Here is a 23,756-nt window from a genome sequence, read left to right as displayed (position 1 = left end):
TGGCCATATAGGCGAGCATGCAGGGATCCTCCAGAGCAGCTACTGCCAGGAGAGTTACTTTTTTCTGAGTTTGGAGAGGATCTCCTTTCTTCTCTGAGTCTCCCCCTTAGGGCTGCGGTGGCATTTTCAGCATCCGCCTTGGTTTCTTATTAGCTCATTTTGAGGTGTTATTTGTTCCTCATGCATTGCACGATGTACTCCCGCACTTGAGCTTGCTCTTGTGGTTTTCATTCATACTCAATGAAAAAATGACTCTTTGGCATGAAAGGCATACTCTGCTATCTGATCTAAAAGTGACTACTGCTGAGCCTTGGGGGATTGAAATAGCATTCACTTAGATTCAGGGGGGTGTCTCCATCAGGTACTTAGGATCCCAGGTTGGGGTGGACATCTCTCCAGCACAACAATTTGCTCCCATGTTGGAGAGCATCAGGAGGAAACTCATTTTTTGGACTTCTGCCAGACTTGACCTTGCATCCAGAGTAATAGTTGTGAACCAGATATTATTGGCTACTGCCTGGTTCGTTTGTTCCTATTGGTGCAGATCTAGAGGTTGTATATCTCAGCTCATGAGACCTATCAGGAACTTCCTTAGGATTGGGTTAGATGGCACCTTAGATGTTGTAGCCAGGGTGGCTTGGGAGACCCTCATTCTCCCCACAAGGGAAGAAGGTCTCAATATTATTGATCCAAACTTGCGGTGTATGGCCTTGCTCTCCAAGTTTGTAGTGAGAGGATTGATGCCTGGACAGGAGTCTTGGAAAGACTTTTTCTTACACATATTCACTCTTGTACGAATTGACACCTCGATCTCTCTCTTCCCCTCTCATGCCTTCCATTCTGAAAGCTTGGGGCAGCTTCAGAGACACTCTTCGGAGCGTTACACCCTCTTCTCATGAAGAAATAGACAGGCAGCCAATCATGTGGAATGAATCTATATTAGATGAGCATGGCAAATCACTAGGAGTGTCACATTATATGCTGTGGTCTAGATGGGAGAGGGGACCTGCTTCCACTGTAGGTGCCTTCAGGCTTTTAGAAAGCTTCTAGAAGATCAAAAACTCTTATCAGTTGGCCACCTCCGAGGGAGTGCAGTCAGGATGCAGCAGATAGAGGTAGCCATACCAACAGAGTGGATAGATACAAATGACATGCCCATCATAGGGATGCACATGAGGAGACCCTTGTCTTTGATGTGTTCAATCGGGAGGCAGACTTCTCAGATCTTCAAATGATATTCTTTTGGAGGTTCCTTCAAGCCTGTTAGGATTGCAGGTTACATGGAGTGGGGCACGGACTCACACTTGTTCTCTTGGCACTTGGGTCTTGGAGACTCTGGTTATATGGTGTTTCTCCCATCAAGTTCTTGCAGTGGGACCCAGGGGAGTGGGAATGGATTGACGAGGGCACCAAGAGAAGAGCATCCCCTTCTTTCATTACACAGTAAGAAATGCCTGGAGATTTCCGCTTAGCAGTAGAGGTTGGAGGCCCTCCAGAGCTCCTCTTTGGGATAGTTTTCATACTTTGCAGAGGTGTATAAATTTTTTTGGAGAAGGCTCTGGAAATCCCTTAGAAATAAAAAGATCACTTTCTTGTACCACTTTTGTTTTTTTTGGGGAGGCTCTTGGTTGGAGGCTATGGAAATTCCTCAGAACGCCGCAAGACCAAGCTCAAATGTGGGAGCACATCATGACATGCATGAAACAAAAAACAGCTCAAAAGGAGCTAACAAAAATTCCAAGGTGGAGGCTGAAAATGCCACCTCAACGACGCTGAAGAAGACTCAGAGAAGAACGGAGATCCTTTCCAAACTCTGAAAAAAAGTATCTCTCCTAGCTGTAGCTACTCTGGAGGATCCTTGCATGCTCACCCATATGGCCATCAATGTGTGTATAGTATTAGTCCATATACTGGCCATAGACTGGGAAGGGTGAATCTGTGAACCCTCCATCGCCTCCGTTCATCTGGCCCTCCAAATATGCCAAGCTGCAATGCTAGCCAGAATCTCCCAAGATGTGTCTACTGAGGCAGAAGCAGCTTTGAAAGGAGTGAAAGGAACATCCCGGAGAGAGCATGACTCCACAAAGTGTCGTCATATAATGAAGGATGAGTCTGAGTCATGTCCCTCGAGAAACACTTGAGGTCCAGTAAGAGATAACCATGCCACCGATCCCCAAGTCATGAAGAAGGGTCCTCTATGAAATATGCAAAGAATCCTGGCAACACCCTTCCATATCGTCCTCGCCTGTCTGCACTCCCAAAGGCAAGATTAGCAGCATTTAAATGTAAGAATGGATAGAAAAGCATAAGAATCATCTTATCAATGAGGCAGGATTAGATATGTGCCTCTTTTCCTTACAAGATTAAGTATCAACAAAGATATACATACATATATGTGTGTTACTCGTTTCATTTTCCCATGGCAACTATCAAGACCTACATGCACAAGAAGCACAAACAGGACTTGGGTGAGGATGACTCGTACATGCTTCTCTTGAGGCTCAACTAGTTTTTGATGTTATGCATGAGGGCTTTGAAGACACGCGCCGGGATTGGAAGGACTCTGCTCCCACTGTTGGGCTCATGGTGGAGGTGGATGACATCGTTGATCCCATGCATGAATACGCCAAGCATGCTATTATTATTTTTTTCTTGGAACGCATGCCTGTTGTAGCAGATGTGGGAAATTGGCTCACGAAGACTTTGGGTGGTTGTTTTGTTCGGAAAGTGCATTATGCTGCTCGGGGGTTTTTTGAGGTTATTGCAGATGAACTGCACAAACAGATGCTCCTTGAACACTCCCCTTTGTTTTATGGGCAGCAAATGGTGCATGTTTTGCCCCGGTGGCCCACCAAGGATTATCAGGCTTTAATTCGCCATCGTTGTCCGGTATGGGTGGAAGTGGTTGACTTCCCTCAGTGCTTGGCTTCTCCCTTACCCAAAATTGCAGCATCGTTGGGTAAGGTGGTGTGCCCTCCGCGGCCAAATAGGAACTCCAACCGATTTTGCATTTTATGGGATACTGATCATCCCACTCCTGACTCCTATTCTGTTACGGTGAATCGGGTGGATATGGGCAATGCTTTTTACAAGCTCAAGTGGGGCCTGTTTGCAGGTGCACGTTTTGAATGTAAGAAGTTTGGCCACATGGCTTCTCAGTGCCCTCTGTTATGCACAAAAGGCCTTTGGAAAATATGCCTTCTCAGATGCCTACTAAAGAAATGATGGGTCAGCTCGTTTTCAAACAGAAGGGTGTCAAGCCTCTTACTCCAGCTCACGAAAAAGGCAAGACACCTGTTGTGTCCAATGGGAATGCCTCTCCCTCTATGCCTTCCACCTCTCAGACCAAAGGGAAAAACAAAACTTTGCACGAGGTTTGGCAGACTCCCAGGAAAACTGTCGTTGCTAGACGACCTTTACCTTCTCGCACTTGGAATGGTGCATCCTCGACTGGTCATACTCCTGAAGAAAATTCAGGAGTGGGTGTTACATGGGCAGCTGTGACACCCAATCGGACTCTCTTTCTCGAAGAAGATATTGTTAGTTTGCTGTCCACTTCTCAACCGGTTGTGATACCTCAAGGGCGGGGTCCGGATCTTGAGGTTGATATGCAGGCCTGATTTCAGTTCTCTCTCTACTTTACATAATCTATAAATATGTTGTCGAAACTTATATGTTTGACACTTAATGTACAGGGTTTGTGTGATGCTTCTAAATGGAAGACACAAGTCTAGGGGTATCTCAATCACTTACAGCCAGATGTGGTAGCTTTGCAGGAACATAATCAGCATGTGTATGTTGGACAGCATGGTCATTTTCATGGTTATGAGATTTTCTATGCTGGACAGCATTCCTTTTCGGGAGTGGTCTTTCTTATCAGGCATGATCTTCATCTCTCTGTGGCCTTCAATGATTCATAAGGCAGATGGATGATTATGCAATGCATTGTACAGGGTGATATCTTTGAATTTGCATCTGTCTATGCTCCTCAATCCTCCTGTCATCAAGGACAGATTTGGGAAGATATGCAGAGGTATCCATGGAGGCAGTATGCTTTTCTTTGTGGTGAATTCAATAATGCTCCTCAGCCAAGGGATAATACATCTGGTGATACACATATGTTGGCCTCTGAGAGGCAGAGCTGGTCTAAATTGTTGCTTGATTTCAATTTTGCTGATCTGTGGACAGCATCTTATCCATTGCTGCCTGGGTTTACTTTCCAGCACAATGCTCAATCTACATATAAAGCTAGACTGGATAGGTGGTACAGAGTTGATCCTCAGCACTCTGATTCTAGTAACCTTGTCAGTTGATTATGCATTTGTGCATTCTGATCATGCACCTCCATGTTTGAGGATTTCTTTGCATGACATGCCGGATGATAGGCTTCCACACAGAAGGCTCCTCATGGTTAACAATAGCTATTTGGATCATGATCATTTTAAGGCCATGGTGTATGATGCGTGTCAACCTCTTTCACCTCAGAGTTGTATTGATACTGATTATGCCTGGGATGCATTTGTTGCTCGTATGCAATCAGTTATTCGCGATTATGGCAAAAATTATCTCAAAACATTGAGGGATATGGTTGCTCGGGCAAAATCAACCTATCAGTCTTTGACCAAGCTCAGTCATTTTCAGTCTTTGTCTCTTGAAGAAAGCATATCTTTATGCCAAGCTAGACATTGTTTGCAAAGTAATGATCATAGGAAAATTGCCAAATGGGAGACAAGAGCTCATCAATGAGATTTCTTGGATAAAGGTTGCTCGTCGAAGGGTTTTTTTTAGAGCTTACATCATAAGTGACAAGCTAACAATATTTGTCGTACTCTGCTTTCTGATGGACATTGGACTTCCTCTCGAGCTCAACTTGTTGCAGCTTGTGTTCATCATTTTTGCAGGCAGTTTGGATAGGCTGATCCTCTTTCTCCGGCAGTATTGGCAGCTCAGACTCAATTACTGCAGCATGTTTTCCCTATTGTTTCGCATGCACAAGCTCTTGAGCTTGAATGCCCTTTCACTGAAACAGAATTGACCACTGCTGTCTGATCATGTGGTAAATGGAAATCTCCGAGATGGGATGGCCTTACAGTGGAATTTTTCTTGAATACTGGGATCTTCTCAAGCCCATTTTTCTGCTTATGATCAGCTATACCTGGGAACAGCAACATATGCTAGTTTCTTGGAAAAAAGGGCTAGTAAAGCTTCTTCCCAAAAAAGCATGGACTCTTCGCTGTTCGGTGTGTCAAGGCTGTCCACTTAGTGCGCTCCTGTATACTATAGCCATGTACCCCATGCTCCAGTATATGGGATCATCTCGTAGCTACTAAAGATAAGCTACATGGTTTGGAAATTCATGACAGTAAACCATTGCTTGCTCAAGCCTATGCAGATGATTCTTTTTTCAACCCCCGCAATACAGAGCAAGATATTTCTGAGCTAATGCAAGCTCTTTCTTTATATGGTTTAGCTGTTGGGCTTCATGTAAATTTTCAGAAATCAAAATTGTTGCCTTTGCATTCCAAGGACTGACACTGGCCTGGAGAAATCATCCCACCAACTCAATTGGTTCGTCATCTTGGCTATCCTTTGAGTTGGCACTTTCTCCTCGTCAACAATCTGATTGGATTCTTGCAGCTCTCAAGAAAAAGCTGGAGTACTGGAAATTGGCAACTTGGCCTCTGCATGTTCGTCTTCGAATTGTGCAATCTATTCTGATGGCGTATCTTCAATTCTACTTGCCTCTTATTATGTTTAGCAAGGATGATCTTGCCTCTTTTATGTCTGAGGTTCTGGAAATCTTTTGGTGTTCTCGCCATGGCAAAAAAAGCTTGCATTTTCTTCAGGTACAGCAGCTTTGTTCTCCAAAGATGCATGGAGGTCTTAATATTCTCAATATCCATCTGCACATTCTTGCCCATAAGGGGAAACTCATGCTGCAATTCTTGCAAGATTCTCAACCATGGGCTGCCATGATTCGTCATTTACTCTTGCATGTTGAATCTCCAGCTTTTGGTCATTGGCAGCTTTCCCAGTGGGAGTTTCTTTTTGGTTCTGTGACAGGCGAAATCCCTGGCTGTCCTTTGGTTTCCCATTTGTTAATGGATTGGAAACATATCCTTTCCCACTTGGATTGGCATGGCAGTGATTCCTTGCAAGGCAAATCGGCTTTGGCATCTTAATCGTCCTATGAAATGGTGGCGGAAACGTTTGAGACAGATTTGGCATTCTAAGATTCCTCTCCATCAACAGGTTTTATTGTGGAGAGTTTTGTTGGGTGTTCTTCCTCATGGACGGCTCTTGGCACGATGACATATTGCTTCCTCTATTTGTCGCAGATGTCTGGCTCCGAGAGAGATTGTGCCTATCTCTTTTGGCATTGTCCTTCCTCTTGTGCTTTCTTGGACTTCCTTGGGCAGATTTTGAGAGCTCAGTTTCCTCAAATTGCTTTTGGCAAGTTCTTCTGGCTTTTTGGTGTACATCCACCCAGACAGGAGTTTGACTTCTTTTTTGTTTGGGTTCGGTACTAGGCACTCTAGACTCTCTACAAGGATCGCAATCATAGGGTCTTTGGTGATCCTATTTTTTCCAATTTCTCTTTCTTCAAACACTCTTTGCAGCAATCGCTTTTTGATTGCTTGCAATCTCGTGTCTTTGATCATGACATATATTTGTCCTACAGTGAGATTTTCTCTTGATGTATTATAGCTCTACCTTTCTAGGATAGCTTTTTTTGCAATATAATGACTCAAAGATTCCACAAAAAGAAAAAAAAAAGTGTGTGTGTGTGTGTGTGTGTGTGAGAGAGAGAGAGAGAGAGAGAGAGAGAGTATGATCTATTTTTCATGTGGGTTTTGTTGAAATGGGAGCACAAGGAGATGCAAGGGAGCAGAGAGCAAAATATAGAATGCAATAGATAAGATGAATGAACTACAAGTGTGGAGGTGGTTTTGTCTAAGTGACAAAACCACACTAACCCACTAACTGTGGTTAGGAGCAAAAACCTCTAGTGAGGGAAAAGTGCCCTTAACTCACTTATGGATTACATTGGTCACTGCCTAGAATATGCCAATAATTTTGACACCCCCTGTAGTGCCAATGTGATGATGTATAAGGAAGTGATCAATCACCAAAAGGAGATAAGTTCAGGGCACTGCGAAATGCCTCAAACTTCTCACGTGGAAGTGCTTTGGTGCATATACCTTCTCACCTGAGATACTGCATACTAAATATCAGGCCGTGTATTGCACAAATAAATGAGGCATCCAACAGCCTGGTTGTAAAGCCTGGTTGTAAAGTGTGGCATCCACTGATTGACCTGCATCATACATAGTAAGCTTCAGCCCTGCTGGCTGCATGGGAGTGGCTGTAGGCTTACAATCTTGCATGTTGAACCTATCCAAGAGCTTTTGCACATACTTGGATTGAGACATAATGAATGCCATACTTGTCCTGTATGAACTAGATTCCCAAATAGAAATTTAACATGCCCAAATCTGTCATGCCAAATTGAGCTTTGAAATCTGCAATTATTTTCTCATTTAACCCTATGAGCAACATATCATCTACATAAAGAATGATGACCAAAATATCCCCCCCATCCTTCTTGATGTAGAAAGTGCTTTCAGTAGGAGTATTGTGTAGCCCTTTACTTGCCAGGAAAGCATCAATCTTAGCATACCATGCACGTGGGGCTTGTTTTAGCCCATATAAAGCTTTATTCAACTTGCAAACCTGAAGTGCGTTGCCTGAAAGTTCAAAGCCAGGAGGTTGTTTGACATAAACCTCTTCCTGCAAGTCCCCATTAAGGAAAGCTGTTTTTATGTCCAATTGATGGACATTCCAAACAAAAGTTGCAGCTATGGTAATAACTGATCTAATGGTGGTCATCTGGGATGTAGGAGCAAAAGTCTCCTCATAATCTATGCCCTTTTTTTGAGCATAGAATTTGGCAACCAGCCGTGCCTTGTACCTATCAATAGACCCATTTGGCTTCCTTTTCACTTTGAAAACCCATTTGGTACCAATGACATGTTTTCCTAGTGGTAAATTCACAACATCCCAAGTCTGACTTTTCTCAATGGACTGCAATTCATTGTGCATGGCATTCATTCAGTGCACATTATCCTTGGCTTCTTCAAAAGTTTCAAGTTCTTCTTCATCAAGCAGAATACTTGCATAAGCTGATTCAACAAAAAGAGCCCCCCCTGTGTGCCTTGCTGCACTAGGAGTTCTGGCAGGCAAAGGTGCCTCAAGTCTACTCTCCCTAAGAGCTTGTAGCCAGTTCGGGACTGTTTTTGCTGCATGTATCTCTTGAATCTCTTGCCTGACAACATCATCCACTGCCTGTGGAGGAACAAAATCAGCATGTGGCTGAATCGGGGCATGTGGAGCAAGTAGAGGCTGCTGTAAATGCTGATGTTCAGCATGAGCATCACGTGGGGAACCAAAAGCAATAGGAAGCAACCCCTCAAAAACATCATCTGAAGAAGTTGGAATAGTGACTTCAGCATGTGTATGTGCTGAATTCTCTGAAAAGATTACATCTCTACTCACAAAAATCTTGCGTGTGGCAGGATTGTAGAGACGATAGCCTTTGCTTTGTGCACTATACCCAACAAAGATACACTTTAGTGCCTTATCTGACAACTTATGTCGAAACTCCATAGGCACGTGGGCATATGCAACGCACCCAAAAACACGAAAAATGATCCACTGAAGGCTTTCTCTCATGCCAAGCTTCATAGGGAGTGATTGTCTTCAAAACCTTTGTGGGAGCACGATTCAAAACATAATTGGCACACATGAGGCCTTCGAGCCAAAATCTGTGAGGCAACTTCTTGCTAGTGAGCATGCATCTATCCATCTCCATGAGAGTTCTATTTTTCCGCTCAACTTTGAAATTTTGCTGAGGGGTAAGCCTCATCGTAAGCTGATGTGTGATGCCTTTCTCCTTCAAAAATGCCTCAAATTCATGAGACATATACTCCCCCCTCTGTCAGTGAGAAGTGTCTGCACCTTGAGTCTCATTTTCAACCATGGCCACAAAGTGTTTGAAATGCATAGACACATCTGATTTTTTCTTCAAGCCATAGACTCAAGTATAATTTGTGTAGTCATCTATAAATGTGACATAATACAGGTAACCACCAAAAGCAGGTGTCCTCACGGGACCACAGACATCACTATGTATGAACTGTAATTTGCGAGTAGCTCATACTGCACCATCCTTTTTAAAGGAAAATCTATGCATCTTATTGAGGATGCATCCTTCACAGGCATGAGGAGGAGCTGACTCCAAAGGAGGCAATGCATCAACCATAGCATGCTTCTGAAGTGTCATCAAGATGCAATAGCTCATGTGCCCATATCTAACATGCCATAACTCCGCATTCTGCATGGCAGCAGTGGGAGTGTTTACTGCAAGTGCAAGATCGGATCTTTTCTCATAAACATCAAGCTGAAAAAGACCCCGATACAAAGTGCCAGACAACATCAAAGCATAATCATTTTCTGTCTCGGACTGCACACTTAGCATCATCAAAGATAACCTAAAATCCTCCTCGATTGAGAGAGGACATTGAAAGTAAATTCTTCTTTATACCAGGCACATAAAAAACATCAGTAATTCTGAAATTTGTGCCATCCGTGGAGGTAAGGATAATATCACCCACTCCACACACTGAATAAGAAGAATTGTTTGCACATGTCACCTTCTTTTTCGCGGGTGGTGCATGCAAAGATGCAAAAAGACTCTTCCTTAAAGTGATATGCTTGGATGCACCACTATCAAAATACCATGTGTTCAGTGTCTCATTGACACTAAAAGTGCATGCATCCTTCGAAGGGTCATAGTTGCAAGTCAGGAAAGCATATGAGTCTTCCTCAAGAGTGGCTGTAGTAACTCGGCTTCTTGCAGTAGTGACAAATACCCTTCCTCTTTGGCTTCTCTACATCACCTTTAGCCTTGTAAGAGGGCTGTCCAGAATCAGCTTTATACTGATGTGTAGGCTGATTTCCATGTTGCTTTTGCTGCCCTTTCCCTTTGGGCCTGAATTTTGAAAGCATGGCATGCTCGCCAGGCCATGTAGCCATGTTCTTCCTTGTTTGTTCTTCCTACAACAAGAGTCCTACCAACTCATGGAAAGAAAGAGGATTGCCACCCCCCCTCAATGACAAATTCAGCGAGGTATGAAATAAGAGATATGACTCAAGAAGAGAATTCAGAGTGGTGGTAATCATCAGGAATGATCTCATCTATATTCAACAATTGTTCCCTCAAATCCTGAAGCTTGGTGAGGTGAGCATTCATGGAATCACCCTCATCCATACGTGTGAGAGATAGCTCTCTCTTCAGGAATGAGACCCGGGCATCATTTCTGGCTGCAAACATGTTCTCTAAAATATCCCAAGCTGCCTTTGAGGTCTTGCATGACCGAATGTGAGGAATGATAAACCTTTTGACAGAAAGGAAAATGACTAAAAGAGCTTGTGCATCACTTGAATCCCACCTTTTCTATTCATGTGTGGGAGCCACCAAAGCAGCAGCAGCTGCTCCTATCACTTGTCCTACACCTTGACCTCTAACCCTTCCTCCACCTTGTTGAGGAGGAGTTTAGGTGCGACCACAGTTTCTGGCCTTGTCTCATCTCCGCTAACATTATCCCATAGATGTTTGCCAACAAAGATGTTGCAAACCATAAAACTCCATAAGGAGTACTTGGTGCCATCCAACTTATCCTCTTGTGTGAGGATACCAAAAACCTCATTGGGATTGTTCTGAGCCATATTTGCCAGACAACTCAAAAAATGCAACAAACCTGACAAGTGAAATCCCTTCTTGGGATGAAAAATGCACAAGCAAAGTTTGAAAAAAATCTGCCCAAAATGACAACTTGTTGTCACAGCCTATCAAAGGCTTAAAATGCACCAGAATGCTCTGCGAATGCCCAAAATTTGTCTGGCAAAATTGGCAAATGTCTACGCAATGTGACTCAAATTGAGTCCGAAATTGCCTACAAAACTCCCAAATTATCTTTCCATTGCCAAATTGCATCCAAAATGCAAAAGCCCCAAATTTTTGCAAGAAATTGCAACTGAAAGAGGGAAAATCGACTAAAAGCCCCAAATGTTGCCAAAATTGCACTTTGCGTGCAAAAGCCCCAAAATTTTGGAGAAATCTGCAATCTACTTGCAATGTCTGACCAAAAAATGCACAAAAGCACTCCAAAAATGCAATGTGCCTGCAAAGGACTTAGAAGCCCCAATTTATCTGCAAATAGAAACACCTACAAAGGAAAGCACCTGCAAGAAGATCTTGCAAGGAGACCCTTCAAAAAGGACTTGCAAAGGTACGGATACCTGCACGGAACATAGGTGTACCGATACCTGCATGGATAGGTGTCGCAGAGTTGTACGGCGGATACCAAGCGGTGAAATGTACGATGGTACGGACGTCGTACAAAAGGCAGGAGCGTGACCTGTACGGCAAACTGATGAACAGTGTACGGCATCGTATGGGTGTGTATGACACTGTACGATGAGGTACAGAAGACCTATATGTTAGAGTTAGCTCAAATGTCCACCTCTCATGTAACCCACCAATATTCTGTGTACCCAATGTTGTAAGGCCCCCATATGAGGAGAAGCCATGATGGGTATCAGATATTGGGAGGGATCCCCAGTTTAGACACTGGAAGGGGTCTTAGAGTAGACCAGATGGTTATGAGACGGCTTAGGAGCCAAGAGTAGATACCCGTCTGCACAAAGGGGGGGTTCGGGGGGGCGATAGCCCCCCCGATAGCAGGGGGTCCGGGGGGCGCAGGCCCCCGGTGGGGGTCTGGGGGCGCAGGCCCGACGGTATGACCTATGCGCGATCCTTCATCTGCCCGACGGCATGTTTTCTGAAGGGTCGGTTGGTCTTCCAGGCCGACTGTCTATTAGGCCGACTGCCTATTACAGGGCCGACCGTCAACCACTTACACTATATAAGTGGCCACCCCCTATCATCAGATCACCAGTTCTTCACGCTCATAGTCCTCCGTCCAGCATCTGTCTAGATCACCATCGAAGCTCTGTCTGTAGAGCGCACGGGTGGACAGCCAACCATCAGTTGTATCAGCAGTTTGGTATATCAGAATTTTTGTATTCTCTCCAGCTTTCCATCGTGTACTTGCGTTTTGTTGTTATCTTCCGCTGCGTACTATTTTCTTACACTATATGGACGACCTGTACGGCTGAATGGCAACAGGATTGTAGGGTGCTGCGATGGACGTCAGAAATCCATACAGTCATACGGACTGTACAGACGAGTAGGTACGAGTGGCATGAGTTGTAGCTATTGTACGTTGTACAATCTGATGAGCAGATGGGCGTACGGATGATGGGCTGAGCAACATGCATACGGGTGCTGTACGAAAGATTGACAACGATGGGAGCTAGTCCTGCTTTGATACCAAATGTTGAATGGGAGCACAAGGAGATGCAAGGGAGTAGAGAGCAAAACGTAGAATGCAATAGATAAGATGAATGAGCTACAAGTGTGGAGGTGGTTTTGTCTAAGTGACAAAACCACACTAACCCACTAATTGTGGTTAGGGGGAAAAACCTCTGATGAGGGAAAAGTGCCCCTAACTCACTTATGGATTACATTGGTCATTGCCTACAATATGCCAATAATTCTAACAAGTTTGTTATTGGGCACTTTGGACCCTGTGAAAAGACAAGAATCATGCAGTCTTTCAAGAGCCTATTTCTTCCATGTTCTTTTTTTCGGATGTCACTCAGGCAATCCTTTTATGATTACCTATCTGTTCACCAGTTCTTCCAATGAAAATTTCTGATCTTGTATTTGTTTACCTCCACTCTGAAGGGACATGTGGAGAGGGGAGCACCACTCTAACACTAGGAACGAAATGGAAACATGGAAAGCATAATGAAAATGGAAAGAAAGTACAAGTGCAAGGCAATGATAACCAAAATACTCACATGTAGATAAAGCTTGATGTTGATAGATATTTTAGACTCAAGACAAAAACACTATATAGTGTGATGCTAGACTCTAGAAAACACACAATGTATATGGGATAAGTCCCATAGTGACATGTGGCACTCTAGGATATGAAGTAGAATGGTGTCTACTAAAATATACTAGAAACACCACCTAGAGACCTAGTACACTCCAAATAACTCACACCTTGACTTCATATTCTAACATCCATAGAAGCCACATCCTATGATGGCCAACTATAGCCTATGCAATCTTAGAGGCAAGTGTGCATGGCTCAGAGGCTAGTGAGCATGGTACAATAGACTCAGAGGCTCACTGTAGCATGGCTCAAAGGCCCAACACGCATGGATGCAAAAGACCAAGAGCATGGCTCAGAGGTTGGAGAGCATGGTTCAAAAGTCTCAGAGGCTCTACCAAGCATGTCTCAGAGGCTCAAAAATGGAGAACTCATCAATGGAAGGACTCCTTCCAATACATCCCCCCATGGCTTCATAACATGAAGTGGTACGAAGCCAAACACAAATAAAACCAACACATCATTTTTAGGAGGACAATCCAAGGCTGAGAACCTTATAGACTCAATGAAATCCAAACTCAATACATATCGTTTTGGGGGGACTACCCAGGGTAGAGGACTCCAAAATACATCAAGCTATAGCATAAATAAAAATCTCTTTGTGTAAGAGATGTCCTCTGCATAGTTGTTGCACGCAAGTGTGCACATTCTTCCTGATATATGGGAAGAATGCCCCCTGAAGATGTTGATGAAGCCCATGGGAACAACTCATGGAGCGATCACCGCATGACTCTCAACGTGTCGAAGTGAGAGTCACCCAAAAGTCGATGTAGAGGCCTTAGGCACCACGAGAAATCGGAGAACCTCAGGCACCCATCAAATAAGCAATGTCGGGGTGGAGGCTCAAATTTGAGCACTTATGCTCAAATGGGGCAAAATTCCCAAATGAATGGGAAAAATAGTGATAAGTTTACATGAATTTGGAAATCCCCAAATGATTTACATGCTGGGGGCTTCAATAGAGCTGAAGGGATACAGAAATCAGAAAAGCCCTAACTTTGCAAAATTAGGGTTTAGCATAAAATTAGGGTTTTCCAGAATTCAAAATTTCTTGAAGGAGTGTTTGCCCACAGATCTTAGGAACCTTCAGAGCACAGGAGCCCCAATTTTTATCCCAAAATAGGGCATAAATTAGGGAAGGCGGGCTTTTAGGGTTTTTGGAGCTGTTCTGCACATTTCGACTGTATGCTTGCTGTAGAGGCAGATCATGAATGGGCGTAGCAGCTGCCCAGGCAAAGAATGAGCAATACGGGACACATGCGCGGGATGAAGTGGCGCTGCAATCGAGGCTGGACCAGCTACTATTGGTGGCAGTCCCAAGGGCAAATGGCGAGGGCAGGAGCGTGAGCAGCAGGTTTTCAGGTCTAGCGGGCAGGCTGGTACGGCACGGGACTGCACAAAAACAGCCCGTACAGTCCATACAGCCTGTATGGCCTGTTTACAGCGGGCTGTACGGCCGATTTGCAGCTGATGCTGAGGCTAAAGGAGTGGCCGCATAGGTCCAAGCTGAAGGGGTAGCTGATGAAGAGGCATTCCGGGCTGATGGTCAATGTAGATCACCTCCTCCAAAAGCTCCAAACAATGGTGAGGCTAAGGATTGGAAGAGAAGAGGGCAACCTTCCAAGGAGGAGGAGGGAGAGCAGCTTCATTGGCCTCCCTCACCTCAACCTCTTGGAAGCGAAAGGGAAAGAGAGAGCACGGCTAGAAACATGGCTCTGATACCACATGAAGGGACATGTGGAGAGGGGAGCATCACTCACTAGGAACGGAATGAAAAGATGGAAAGCATAATGAAAATGGAAAGAAAGTACAAGTGCAAGGCAATGATAACCAAAATACTCACATGTAGATAAAGCTTGATGTTTGACTGATATTTTAGACTCAAGACAAGTACAACACTATATATGTGACACTAGACTCTAGAAACCACACAACGTATATGGGATAAGTCCCATAGTGACAAGTGGCACTCTAGGATATAAAGTAGAATGGTGTCTACTAAAATACACTAGAAACACCACCTAGAGACCTAGTACACTCCAAATAACTCACACTTTGACTTCATATTCTAACACACTCTGGAGACAACCTCTTTCTAATATGAAGCAACATGGATTTCACAAGAGAAAAAAACTACATATGTATACATATGTATATATATGTATATATATGTATATATACATATGAATACATATAACACATACACACACACATGTGCATGTGTGTTAACAAGCGTCTGTGGAAAGGTTTCGAATACAAACAGTTAACCTATTGCCTCCCATAAGGCAGCAAGGAAATCAGTAGAGTACAGGGTAATGGTCATCGCATAAGTGGTAGACAAGTTTCCCACTTCATGCTGGACGTCAAAGATTCTCTTTTTCAGAAAAAGAGAAATATTAATTTACATGAGTCTCTCAATAAAACACATTTGCATTGATGGAAGACAAAACACTGTGCTTGCATTATTTACCTTTATTGTGGGACACTGTTTCAATGGAAAGAATGCTGAAAGTTCCAATTTTGGAATCCTTGAAAATCCTCTCATGACTATCATTTTTTTGGAGCAAAAAGTCAGCAACATTGTCAAGATAGGTATGACTATCATTTGTGCCATAATCAGCAAAAATGCAGACATCTAGTATGACGCTGCCGCTTCTCCTTGCCACTGGATATACCTGGTTTTTTTCCAAGTTAGAATTGGATCCTTAGATGTTTTATATAAGCATTTAGTGTTGAAAATTGAATTGTGTTGTACCTGTGCTGTAGAAACCTGCAGCATTGAAGCGAAATTGCTGACAAAGTCCTCCTCCATTATAAGGCTATAAGTAGGAAGCCTTAAATTGTGGAGCTGAACAACAACTATCAGAGCACTGATACAGCTACAGCTGTCCATATCTCCTGGTGTAGGGTTTGAGACTAGACCAACAGGACAAATAGGGCAGTCTGCACACAAAAGAAACATTTATTCTCTCTCTCTCTCTCTCTCTCTCTCTCTCTCTCTCTCTCTCACTTAGATGATATTCGACGATGCCTCTTCTTTGTGGCACGTTGATTTTGTGCTATCTTGTATGCAGAGTTCTTGATGTCCCATGGGCCCATTTTGGCCTTTAGTGGACAATAATACACTTTCTTTCTTTCTTTCTCTCTCTCTCTCTCTCTCTCTCTCTCTCTCTCTCTCACGTTATGGCCAAGATCTTTGCATCAGTATTGGAAAGCCGTATAAATGACCATGCCGAGACGACAGGACTCAGAGCCAGAGGGCAGGCTGGATTTCGTAGGGATCATTCGACACTTGACCACATCCTCACACTTAGAGCACTGGTGGAGGAGGCGAAGTCACGAAGGCAACGGCTTTATTGTTGCTTCGTGGACTTCAGGAAGGCATTTGACACAGTTCCGCGATTCAGATTGTTTCAGAGGATTCGCCAGATGGGCTTTAGTGGAGAGATACAGTGGGCTATCATGGCTTTGTATGAGAGGGTCACTGGTCGGGCTCGGACACGTGAGGGGCTCTCAGAGGAGGTATGCAGTACGATTGGGGTGAAGCAGGGCTGCCCGCTCTCTCCTACTCTCTTTGGATTATATATTGATGAGCTAGAGATGTTTGTACAGATGACAGGCGGTGTGGGCTCTACTCTCTCAGGATCCTCCATTCCTATCCTCCTGTATGCGGACGATGTGGTTCTCATTTCCTCTACTGCTCAGGGCCTCCAGGCACATATTGAGGCACTCCACAGGTTTTGCCAGGACAGGGGGTTGACCGTAAACCTTGGCAAGACCAAGGTTATGGTTTTCAACACCTCTGATCGTATTTACAGCACAGATGAGTTTTGCTTCATTTATGACGGACAGCCCATTGAGCTTGTTAGAGAGTACACTTATTTGGGGGCAGTTTTCAGGGGACCGGTCTTCACCATGACATATGCAGCACGAGATAGGATTAGTAAAGGGTATGCTTCGTTGGCTCATCTTGAGCGTCAGTGTTTTCAGTCCCACTTTCAGCATCCCGATACGAAATCCTTGCTTTTTGATACATTGGTGAGACCAGCTGCGATGTATGCAGCTCCTTTCTGGGCAGGAGACCTCGGCGCTGCAGATTGGAGACGAGTAGAGAGGTTACAGATCATCATGTTCTCTCGGCTCATTAGGGCCAAGGCTACAGTTCCGCACGAGATCATGCTAGCAGAGTTTGGAGCTACTCCCCTTGCATTGGATGCAGCATTTCAGTCGGTCATGTATCTGCACAGGGTCAGGGAGTTTGGAGACTCAGCAGCAGGCAGAGCTCGGTTGCCATGGTTAGCACTTGCATCTTCTATGGAGTTGGCACGATCAGGGACCCGATACTGCTGGTACTTCAGACTCACTAGGTGGCTCACATCTCTTGGACTAGACATGGACAGACTGCCTCCCTTCCGATACAGCATAGATGCCCCTCATCTCGAGTTGACTCGCCACGAGCTTAGCCAGGTCACGAGAGCAGACTTGCTGCAGCTTCATACGTATCGCACTTGGATTTATCCCACGCAGCTTCCGGTGAAGATGGCCACATATCGTGACCACTTCCTTCGGATCTCAGAGGATGGATTTGTCATCCCACCAGGCTATACAGGTACCCACATGTCCCACTCACTGAGGATTGCCCTCGGCCAACTTAGAGTCTCTTCGCATCAGCTCGAGATAGAGGCTGGTAGGATGCGACGCATGGAGGATGGACGGCGACCAGGCCGAGAGACCAGGATCTGCCCTTGTTGCACCATGGGAGAGGTAGAGTCAGAGGAGCACTTCATTTGCAGATGCCCGCTATATTATGAGATCAGAGGTAGATTCCACTGTCTCTTCACGGATGGCTTTGGACCTCTCTCGCGAGTGATGGACTACGAGGATCAGCATTGCCTAGCCCTTTATGTCAGGGAGGCCACTATGCTTCGGCGAGACTACCTCAGAGAGCACAGACCGGAGCGTGATAGAGCCCAGCCTCATAGAGCTCAGGCACACGCCATACCAGAGGACAGAGACCAGGAGGAGCACGAGGACGGCAGAGCCCACACAGGACACATGCCTCCACCATGTGGATGTACATATGAGATGGTTTGTAGACGCCGCAGGATCTTGTTACATAGGGGACGTACTCGCCGCTTCATCTCCAGACGATCCAGGATGATGGCAGCATTTCGGAGGAGACTTACTCATGGAGATCTCGCCCCACCAGCCTCTCACCTCACCTTTGCCCAGATTTGTACTCTCATAGCAGGAGGCAGAGTCGATGGACAGGATTTCCAGTATTATTTTGGTTCTCAGACTCCGTGACACCTGGACTTGTATCTTTGCATTGGCATATTGTGCTCATCCCCCCATTTTGCACCCAGGGGCGGTTTCCTTGCATCTAGTTTACTCTGTATTTAGGCTCAGAGTTGACATTATGTACTTTCACTTGCATTATATTGCGTAGCACTTAGATGATATTCGACGATGCCTCTTCTTTGGGGCACGTTGATTTTGTGCTATCTTGTATGCAGAGTTCTTGATGTCCCATGGGCCCATTTTGGCCTCTAGTGGACAATAATACACTTTCTTTCTTTCTTTCTTTCTCTCTCTCTCTCTGCAAGTAGACTTGTTGGTTTGTGTTGTGATCTTGTTGTTGTGTGTGCCATTGTTGATGAGTAGCAACAACTGGCAAAACTATCCTGAGAGTAGACATTCGAGTAGTGGGGGGAAAGGTGTCCTCAAATCAATCCTTGATCGCTATGTGTACCCTTTGGTACAAGCTTGTCCATAGTCCCATTTGAAGTATACTTGGTCTTGTAGAGCCACTTGCTTGGGTCTTGGAACCAACTTCCAGATCCCATTCTTCTCAACAGCTTCTATCTCCAGCTCCATAGCTTTCTTCCAATGCTCCTAAGAGAGTGCTTCCTACATAGAAGATGGTTCTTTGTCTCTAATGATCCCAGACATCAAAGAATAATTTACCTACACATGGGTAGCCTACAAAATTTTCTCCTTGCCACACTGGGACCTGTGTGGACCTTCGTCTCCCTTGAGCCACGAAGAGAGAATATCAGTCACACCAAAATCACGAACGGTCTTGATCAGCCAGTTGGGTACCCTTTAAGTACCTGAACCCTCCCCTGCGGGTTGAGGGGATATTGAAGGAACATGGTAGAGAGAGGAAGAGAGAGAGGGTAGGCTAGGGAGAGAGGAAGTGATACTTAAAAGGAGACATAATGAAATGGAAATGAAATGACTAGAGCAATGAACAAAAATGAGAGTACTCACATGTAGACCAAAGAGCTTGTATGAAACGAACTTCCTACTTACTACAACAGATCACAGGAGTAGCACCACAGAATATCCTCCCAGCCAAATCCTTGCTAGAGCGTGAGAGCTCACAGAGAAATCAAAAGTCCAAAAATCACATGAAGGTCCATTCTCTTTCTCTCACTAACTCCAACAAGCCCCATCTCCCTAGATGGATCTAGATGCCACATGTCATCATCATAGGGCCTTTCCTAATGCATCTTTTCACCCCTCTCTTGGGATACTTTAATTTCCTTTGCCCCTAGGCACATTACTTGCATTAGGCCCTTAGCCTTAGATCAACCTAGTTTGGTGCTATCAGCCCTCACCTAGGACCTTGACATTAATTCCCTCCCGATCATTTACATGAAGCGCAAACAAATATATTACAAACGTAGATCCTTAAGGGAAATGTCGACTGATTCATTTGAGGTCATGCCACCTCAGCTAGAGCGTAACATTGTAGCTTGATACTTGATTGATTTGACACTAGATAAGTACACCTATGCATATGGGATACCTCCCAATATGACACGTGGCATCCATAGGACACACTAGACTAGAACTCATACTAGAACATACTAGAAGACACATTTTTGGGTCACTTTGGCTTCATATTCCAACACCCCCCCATGAAGGCAAGGTGAGAGACTACTGGAATGGAACCAAGAATAGAACATGACAATGATGGTCTAAGGTGAGGGACTATTGGAATGGAACTAAGAACAGAACATGACAATGACAGTCATCAAACTGTGCACCCTATGTAACTCAGAGGCTAAAGTCTAAGCGTATTCAGAGGTTGATTCAAGTACTCTCATGGCTTGAGACTCAACATGCTCAAAGACTCACGTTACAGCATGGCTACACGACCAGCTCATAGGTCTAGGAATACACCAACATCTTGGAACTCAGCCACGCCTGATAACGAGACCTATCAAAGCCAATACATGGCTCCCACAATACATCCCCCTCTAAACCTATCAAAGCCAATACATGGCTCCCACAGTACATCCCCTCCTGGCTCCAAGGGCTAATGAGAGACATGGAGCCACATACCAAAACAAAAATCTTTTTAGGAGGACTATCTAAGGTAGAGAACATTTGACTCAACACACATGATTTATTTGCATTCATTTTGGGGGACAACCTAGGGTAGAGTACCCTTGACTCAAACAAGAAAGTAGTAAAGATATATTTCATTCATTTTATGCATAGCAAGGGCAGAGAACCCATGTCCCCGAAGTAGCTACCGCACGAGAGTAAGCACATCCTGATGCAAAGAGGTATGTCGGTGAAGAACCAGGCGAGAATGCCCTCGAATGATGTGTCGATGAAGGCCATAGGAGCAGCTACCAAGGGAGGTCACGTCATGACTCTCAATGTGCTGATCAGAGAGTCGCCGACTGCACAAAAGAGGCTCAAAAGAATGAGCGAAAATGCTCAAGGGAGCTCAAATCACTGCTGGAGGTCACCGGAGTCCAAATCTGAGCAAAAAATACCAAAAAATAGCCTAAAACTGCTCGGAATCGCCTTCTGACAAGTTGTACGGACTCCTGGCACTGTCGCACATCCGTCTGCAGAGGTCCATACGGACGTACATACAGCTCAAAAGGTCAAAAAACAGCCGCTAGATTGCTCCAAAACAAGTTTTTGGCGACCAACTGACGAGGAATGTCCGCCAATGCTGAGGGAGAACCACGAACTAATGCGGGAGTGAGCTGAACTCACAAACGAGGACCGCAAAGTACTTGATGGCGAGGAACCATGGCAAGGCTAAGGGAAGGGAGGCTCTAGCTTAGAGGAGAGGGGAGCTTCCATTTGTGGGCTTCTCTCATCCTCTAGATAGAGCAAGAAGAAGGGGAAGGTAGGAAGGGAGACTCTGATACCACATGAAGGAACATGGTACAGAGAGGAAGAGAGAGAGGGTAGGCTAGGGAGAGAGGAAGTGATACTCAAAAGGAGACATAATGAAATGGAAATGAAATGACTAGAGCAATGAACAAAAATGAGAGTACTCACATGTAGACCAAAGAGCTTGTAGCTTGATACTTGATTGATTTGACACTAGACAAGTACAACTCTTATATAAGAGCACACACACACATATGAACACCTATGCATATGGGATAACTCCCAATATGACACGTGGCATCCATAGGACACATTAGACTAGAACTCACACTAGAACACACCTTTTTTTTCCCTCCCCCCCAAGAAAGAGACTTCTATTAAGTAAGAGAAAAAACCCACGAGAGAGAGCTCAAAGCGTAATACATCATGAAATCAATCATGATGTTAAATAAACCCCCTCAAAGTGAGGTGGAAAACAACCAAGGCTGAGGCTGAAAGTGCCACCTCAACCCTATAGGAGTCTCAGAGAAGAAAGGAGAATCCTTCCATTCCCTGAAGAAAGAAGCCCTCCTAGCTGAGGCTGCACGGGAGTCTCCCTGCATACTCGCCCATACGGCCATCAAGGTATGTATGGTGTCTGCCCAAATACTAGCCAATGTGCGAGGGATGAACCTGAGTTCCCTCCCCTCTGTGCATTTGGCTCTCCAAATATGCCAAGCTGCTATGCTCGCTAGAATCTCCCAAGAGGTATCCACAGAGGCATGTACAGCTGCAAAAGGAAGGTATGGTATTACATCCAAAGAACAGGACTCAACCTGATGATGTCGAATCGAAATGGCCCGAGAGGAGTCAAGTCTCTCATAGAATACCTGAGGCCCTACAAGAGAAAGCCAAGCCACTAAACCCCATGTCATAAAGAATGGGGAGTGGGCAAAGTGACTGAAAATCCTAGCTACCCCCATCCAAATCATCCTCGCTTGTCTGTAATCCCATAAGCAATGTTGAATAGTCTCCAAAGCAGAGAGGCAACGAGGGCAAGTAGGGTTGGCTCCGAATCTGGATCTCCAAAGGTTCACTGCAATCCCACCATGGATAGAAAGCCAAAAGAAAAGAGTGATCTTTCTATTCCTGTGGGATTTCCAGAGTCTCTTCCAAAAGCACCACCGCAAATCCGCACTGATATCAAATGTCTCCCAATGAGGAACTCTGGAAGGTCTCCAACCTCTACTACTGAGCTGGAATCTCCTGGCATTACTAACCGTGTAACGAAAGAAGGAGATGCTCTTCTCTCGATGCCCTGCGTCAATCCACTCCCACTTTCCAGGATCCCATTGCAAATACCTAATGGGAACTCCCCCATAGAGCCAAAGCCTCCAAGATCCGGTGGAGAGAAGCCGGGGGTCTGGGTCGAGGAACCACTCTGAATCTGATCCCTGCACCAAAAGACCTACAACCTTGATAGGCTGAAAAGCAGACTCAAGTAAGATGTCCTCTGTGGACCTGAGCAGTCTGCCACCATCATGCACACTAAAAACCAAAGCATCCTCATGTGCATCTCGAAAGGCCAAAACGGGAAGAGGAACACCGCCTCTCGTAAAAGTACCTGCCCAAGTGGAGCAAGCGACTAGCATATCATCTGTGTCTACCCAATCCGTTGGAAGGGCTGCCTCAATCTGTAAGATCCTCCCTGCACTCCCTTTGAGATGTCTTGTCAACTGAGATTTGGTCTCCTCTGGAAGCGTGCAGAAAGGTTTCCATGACCCCAACGATGAGGCGTGTCCCCTCTTCCACCTGGACCACTGCATGTAGAGTGAGGCACCAAGTGGTTTGCCATGATCATTTAATATATTGTCATTCCAGATGATCGGTTGCCTATCAATCTCTTCACGAGAGGAAGGAGGAATCCTCCGAAGAGTGCTAGCCCATGCTTTTAGTATGGCAACCATGAGAGGGGACAAAGGTGATCTGAGGTGTGTTGTGGTGAAAATCCATCTAATACTGCTCATCCAGTCTCCTCTTGAAGAAGGTGTGCACGTCTATATGCTGCTAATAAAAGAGGCCTTCCATGGCTCCTGCCCTGGCATAAGTCCCCACACCACCATCTTGCAGAGTAAGCTCTGCACTATAAATCTGGATCAATAATATTCAGACCCCCTTCCTGTGTAGGGAGGATGAGGGTCTCCCAAGCCACCCTGGCTAACGCATCTACTCTGCCATCAAGCCCACTCCAAAGAAAATTTCTGATCGGTCTCTTGAGCTGAGTGATGCAGTCCCTAGAACGGCACCAGCATGAACAAACAAACCAGGCCGTGGCCAAGAGGACCTGGTTGACCACCACAACTCTAGAGGCAAGATCCAGCTTGGCTGAGCTCCAAAAAAGGAGCTTCCTCCTAATGCTCTCCAACACGGGAGCAAACTGCTACGTGGAAGAAATATCCAAGCTGACCTGGCAACCCAACTACCTGATTGGCATACCCCTATGAACCCAAGTGAATCCTATGTCAAGCCCCCAAACTGGAGTGT

General features: G+C 45.1%; 1 protein-coding gene across 3 annotated transcripts in view; it reads right to left on the bottom strand.

The window, feature by feature from the left end:
• Positions 1-23,756, bottom strand: part of LOC147887797 (receptor-like serine/threonine-protein kinase NCRK) — a 195,636-nt gene that overhangs the window by 141,168 nt on the left and 30,712 nt on the right. For all 3 annotated transcript variants that reach the window (XM_087393528.1, XM_087393527.1, XM_087393529.1), the window contains exons 3-4: positions 15,841-16,028; positions 15,556-15,760 (exon numbers count right to left, since the gene is read on the bottom strand). In XM_087393528.1, coding sequence (XP_087249654.1) covers positions 15,556-15,760; positions 15,841-16,028 — 393 coding nt within the window. The remainder of the gene's footprint in view (positions 1-15,555; positions 15,761-15,840; positions 16,029-23,756) is intronic.

Source organism: Dipteris shenzhenensis, chromosome 22 (assembly GCF_047967505.1).
Source record: "Dipteris shenzhenensis isolate YYH24624 ecotype China chromosome 22, Dip_SZ_1.0, whole genome shotgun sequence".
Lineage (NCBI taxonomy): Eukaryota > Viridiplantae > Streptophyta > Polypodiopsida > Gleicheniales > Dipteridaceae > Dipteris > Dipteris shenzhenensis.
Note: the sequence above shows the minus strand (reverse complement) of the source record. Positions and strands in the feature narration are given on the sequence as shown.